The sequence below is a fragment of the Gavia stellata genome, chromosome 3, assembly GCF_030936135.1.
Source record: "Gavia stellata isolate bGavSte3 chromosome 3, bGavSte3.hap2, whole genome shotgun sequence".
Taxonomy (NCBI): Eukaryota; Metazoa; Chordata; class Aves; order Gaviiformes; family Gaviidae; genus Gavia; species Gavia stellata.
The window spans coordinates 96,430,422-96,436,296 of record NC_082596.1 but is presented as its reverse complement, the minus strand read 5'-3'; the positions used below and the strand labels follow the sequence as shown (position 1 = coordinate 96,436,296).

General features: G+C 40.2%; 1 protein-coding gene across 1 annotated transcript; it reads left to right on the top strand.

Moving 5' to 3' along the window:
* Window positions 1-3,310: 3,310 nt before the first annotated feature.
* RNF182 (ring finger protein 182) lies at window positions 3,311-4,048 on the top strand. Its single transcript, XM_009806987.2, has one exon. The coding sequence runs from the start codon at window positions 3,311-3,313 to the stop codon at window positions 4,046-4,048; it is 738 nt and encodes a 245-aa protein (XP_009805289.1).
* The last annotated feature ends 1,827 nt before the right edge of the window (window positions 4,049-5,875 follow it).

Sequence of the window (5,875 nt, the reverse complement as noted above, 5' to 3'; positions counted from 1 at the left end):
AGGAAAGTAGGTATTGAGAAGGAAAAATAGAAAGTTCCCTAAGAAATCAGGAAAGCAAAAAAGACAGAGGAAGCATCTAAAACCACCATAGAGCTGAGAAAGTAAAAAATGTATGAATAGCATTAATGGGAGTTAGTGATTAAATTTTAATTTTCAAAGGAAAAGATGTATAAATGAAAAATAGTAGTAAGCAGTAATCACACTAGAACACATAAAGAGAAATTCAACATCTAAACTTAGCCAAAGAAAAAACAATCAATGATGTTTTATTACTGATGGGTATGTTTTGAAGAGATTGTGTGAAGAGAGAAAGATGATGAAAGTAGCTTTTTCTTGTACAGTACATTAAAACAAAAAAGTTTGAAAAAAATTTCTAGACTAGCTCATGACTGCAACTACAATAGGAGGATCATTGTGTTCTGGAAATGAAGGTAATGGTTCCACTTTAGCAATTGGGACATTGCTAGTCCCAGGGACTTGTTACTCCTAGTATTAATGCTAAATTTGGCCACTTAAAGTGGATAGAATAAAGAAAACACTTTTGGTTTGAAAACTGATTCAGGCAGAAGTGATCCATGTCTGAATAGAATTGGTTGGAAAGTGGGGGGTTTTTTTGTGAAAACCTGGAAATATACATTAGAAAGATAAACACTAAAATACAAAAATTTTCTAGTTGGCAGTTTTCAGAGAAAGGTCACAATTTTCCATGAGAAGCAGGAACGTTTTCTGGGAGATTTTTTGGTTAATCAGAAATCTAATTTTATGTCATAGGACAACATTTGCCAGCCTTAGCTGTGAAGCATGAACATGTTAGTAATCCCAATTGACCTCAGGTACAGAAGATGAATGATACTCAAGATGTAAAAGTTCAAAACCATCACTTGTTTTGTTTGGCTTCTTAACTTTTCAGCAGTGCTTTGTCTTCCCGTAGGCTGGCATTTCACTTTTTTAGGTCCATTTTGTGGTTTCTTCATCCTTTGAAAAGTTAGCATCTCATGACATTTATATATGCCTAAAAGTCATCTAGAAGATGATATTTGGAATGAAATAAAAAGAGTAGTAGAAAAGAATAAGGAAGCACACAGTATAACAAAGGATAAAGGGTAGGTTATAAGATTTGTAAAAGATGTACTTTTTGTCTCTTATGTTTAGCTTGTATGTGCTGAAAATTATGGATCACCCTTCTTGTGTTTGCCTTGCCTAACGGAACACACCACAAATATAGTCACAGTACAAATAATAAAAACAGCAGTAAGGCAGAGATGAAAACTTTTAAAGCACTAAAGAAATAAGTTGGAAGAGGCAGGAAAAAAGTAAGAAAATTGAATGGGGAAGGGGCCAGGTCTGTTATAAATTCTTGGGGAAATACGGGTTTTTCTTTGCTATGTTGTCATGTTGTTTTCATTACTGCATTGTCTGAAGTATAACATCTTTGTTTCACAATCCAGGGGGTGAGTTTTAGAAACTATGTTACTTATAGAAGCTATATTGTGCAGAAAGTTAGGAGAGAGAATGGAAAATCCTTAAAGCGCAGTAGGAACAAGATGCCCATGAAAGAGACTTTATCTGATGGTTGGCAGGTAAAATGTACTGACAGAAGGAGCACATTGCTTAAAAGAGAGAATTTCCTGCCTTGTTCTCAGAAAAAGGACAAAGATCTGAATGCTAGGAGTGAGTAAAAACTGCCCAAGGGAAAGGAATCAGACATTTACTAAAACTAATAGTCAAGAAACAAGTTTATTGAAATAGGCCACTTTTGTCAAATTCTGTGAGCCTGATATTTACTGATAATGCAAGAGGCAGCTGGACACAAGTGCTGACCCCCATCATTTCACTGTGGCAAGTTCCTTGCTACTCTAGCAGTGAAGGAATGAGTTTGAAAGTCTGCAAAATGCAATGCCACACCCTCCTCTGTGAGCAAGCATACGCCTGAATCTGGAAGAAGTTTTTATTTTCTGGCGGATAGAGCTGGTTTTGCAAATGCTGGTAATTATTGGTCCCCAGAGCACATAGTCCTGGTTAATGTTTTGTTTATAATACACGGACTGTTTCCTGAAGTTGTGAAAATGGACAGTTACAAAATATGAGAATACGTTTGTTTAAGCGAGGCTGATGGGTCTGGTGGCACAAACGCTGTGCAGAATGGGAGCGCAGCAGCGCAGGTACGCCACGGGCCTCTCCTTAGCTGAGGTGTGAAACAGCTGTCACAGCCATGAAACACTTGAAAGCCAGTGCGTCTGGCGAATGCCCTTGAGAGACACCTTAGCCTTCACCCTAGCATCCACACGTTAAAGGAGACATTTATTGCAAGCTAAAGAACCCTCACTTTCACAATCTGTGTTCAGCAGTTGGGTGGAGACTGAGAAATCTGCTGTTCCACAAGCAGCAAAATTAAGCAAAATTTTAAAAAAATTCCAAATTTGACCTAGGTCTCCGCATAACTCTTTACAATAACCCCAGCCCTCTTCCATACCCACTTCACTCCCCCAAACTCTTTATTTCCCTGGGGTATCACCAGCTTCCCCCTGTGTTGCCCTCCTCTCTGGCTGGGTCACGGGCAGCATGCTGCCTGCTCGGAGCAGAGGCTGGGTGCGTGCTGGCTGACCATTGCCCTCCAGGATACATGGTAGTTATTATAAATACCTCACTCTCTCCTGTACCCAACTGCCAGTGTTCACTACTTTTTTAGAGACTTAGTTATCTTCAGTACTGTTGCCCCTCTGCTGATTTGTTTGAAATTGGACAGCAGGTTTTCAAGTTACCGAGAAAGACGAAAAGCTCCAGGGGTTAGGTCTCATTTCCTTAGGAAACCAGGGTTTAAACAAATGGTCACAGATCAGTGATTAGATTGCAGCTTCTGCTGAGAACTTCATGAGCTGAGCCAGTCAAAGTTACAAGTCTAAAACAAATGCATGCAGCGTGATACTGAGTTTTATCAGCATGACTGCTATATAGGCCTCATATGCCACAGAAAAAAACTACCTTATAGGTATTTTTAGCAAAGGAAGCTAGGCTTGTAAAAAGTGGAACTTGCATATTTCACCTGCTACAGATTTTTCTTTTCTTCCACAAAAATTCCATATCGTCTTTTTCAGATGGATGCCTGGCTCAGAGTAAAGGACATGCAGTGCACAATCCCTAGCAGAAGCTGAGAATGGATGATGCCTACTGATGCTTTTCGACAACATCATCTCCTCTTTTCTTCTTGGGATGGGTGATATGGTCATCAGGAAAAAGTTCTAAAATAAGCCCGAGTGACCTTTTTGTCCCTTGACTCCTCTTTCTGCAAGTCTAAAAACCATCAGAAGAAATGACCAGTCAACTACCAGAGGAGTCTGTGGAGACCCAGAGCTCAGATGAGCTTGAGTGCAAGATCTGTTACAACCGCTATAACCTGCGACAGAGAAAACCGAAAGTGCTGGAGTGTTGTCACAGAGTATGTGCCAAATGCCTTTGCAAGATCATAGACTTCGGTGATTCCCCGCAAGGAGTCATAGTATGCCCGTTTTGCAGGTTTGAAACGTGCCTGCCGGACGATGAGGTTAGTAGTCTTCCTGATGACAACAACATCCTTCTGAATTTAGCTTGTGGGGGAAAGGGAAAGAAGTGCCTACCAGACAACCCAACAGAACTGTTGCTGACTCCCAAAAGGTTGGCATCTCTGGTTAGCCCTTCTCACACCTCTTCTAATTGCCTGGTTATAACAATCATGGAAGTACAAAGAGAAAGTCCCCAGACTCTGAACTCAACCCCCGTGGTGGAATTTTACAGGCCTACCAGTTTTGACTCTGTTGCAACTGTGTCCCACAACTGGACAGTGTGGAACTGCACATCTTTGCTCTTCCAGACCTCGATTCGGGTGCTAGTGTGGTTGCTAGGGTTGCTGTACTTTAGTTCCTTGCCTTTAGGGATTTATTTACTGGTATCTAAGAAAGTCACCCTTGGGGTTGTCTTTGTAAGCCTTGTTCCTTCGAGCCTTGTTATTCTCATGGTTTATGGCTTTTGCCAGTGTGTTTGCCATGAAGTTCTAGACTGCATGTCATCTTGACAACAAATACAGTAAAATAATATGTATTGCCACATGTGTAGCATAGATGATTTATCCTGTCTTTGTATTCTTATTTATTCTTATTGTTGTCCATCCCACTAAATGGAAGCAGTAGCCCTAGTTATATGGTCCTTTTTTCCTAATTGATTTGATTTCCACCGCCCCCTCCTTTTTTTAAACTAAATAATGGAAATAAAATTTACATGCTGATTTTAAAAGGCTGAGTTGTAGAAAGGGATAAAGCAAAATTGCCAAACTTGGTGCCTGCTGCTGCCGCCACTATTCAACTGAGTAGCCCTTTGCTTTCTACTGGCTTGATCATGTCAGTCAAGGCTGCAGGATCCACCGTAGAAGAAATTAGTATAACAGGCACCTTCCAGGTCAAAGTACAGCATCTCTTCATCCAAAGCATCTCGTGCCTTGGAATATGCGTTATTTATCATTCATGATCATTTATAGCAAATGAAATCACTTTGTTAGTATTACAAGAAGAATAAGACAAGCTACCATTGCTTTTTTCAGTTCTTGTTATAGCAAAAATATTTGTGGGAGGCCAATGGTTACAGATTTTTTGCATTCTGAAACATGAGGAATCTTTTTTTCACCATGCTAAAAGTATGTCTCCAAAACACTTTCCGCAAACAGAAGCCCACTTTACTTGTCATATAGTCGCAGCTCCCTCTGAGATGCTCCCGCTAATGAGTACTTCCAGGGACCCAGCCACACGTTTGCTCTTCTCTGGGTGCACTTATTTCAGTGTGCATACACCTTAGGCTTCCCTTTGAGGGTTCAGAGCTCTGCAGGCTTTTCTAGCTGTGTTCTGTTATGCTTACCTTCACTCCCAGCATTTCCACCAACACACCACGTTTCCAACCCATTAGTCCTCCTAACAAATTGCCTGACCAACTTCATGCACATCTACTTTGTGGTAGCTACGCTGGAGAATTTGGCTTATGTGACTGTAGCTATCAAGATATACTTTTATTCCCAACCATTAGGGAAATGGACCTCCAATCACTAATACAAATTTCAGAAAAAATCTGAAATGGTTAACCTTTTGTTTTGTTTTGTTTTGTTTTCTGAGTTCACAGGATGAGCATTGTAAGGAGGTACTATGACTTTGGGAAGGTTTCTGCTTAATGCATATTCCTTCAAAATCTTTAATACCCTGAACTCCCTCTGTCACCATTGTGAGTTGATGGCACTCTAGATGTGACAATCAGCCTGTCTTGATTAGTTGAGTTCAGAGGAATTGCTGATGATTTACCATTCCACAAATAGAATCAGGCCCTATAAGGCTTGCTTGTATGTTGTATGGTTTAGGCTACTTTTTGAACTACTGGAAGAGCACAAAAATAAGAAATATTTAACGTTTATGTGTATAACTAGGTCTAGCCAACACCACCACTGCAAACTCGTTTTCCTGTGCACAGCAGGGTAAAAACTGAGAAGGAGTTGTTGAGCAGTGCAAGTGTAGTTTTTGGGTCAGGTACAGGATTTAGTAATTTCAAGGCAGCATACGAGGGAGAGGGGTTTGTTGTGTGAAGACTGAATGTATGGCCTAACAATATATTCTTAGAGCAAACTGACCTTGGTAAGAATGAAAAATGCCGAATGAGAAAAGCAGAGCGAAAGTGGTTGTTGTGTCTGTCAAGAGGATTTGATGTCAAGCTGGTCCAATTTTTGTAGATGGCGCAGGTGGTATCTACAGTTTCATTCATATTGCAAACATAGGGGAAAATGTGGAAATGTAAAGGTCCTGCTTTTCTTGACACTCGTTTTATAATAGTGCATATATATGTGTGTGTATGTACATATAGACACATG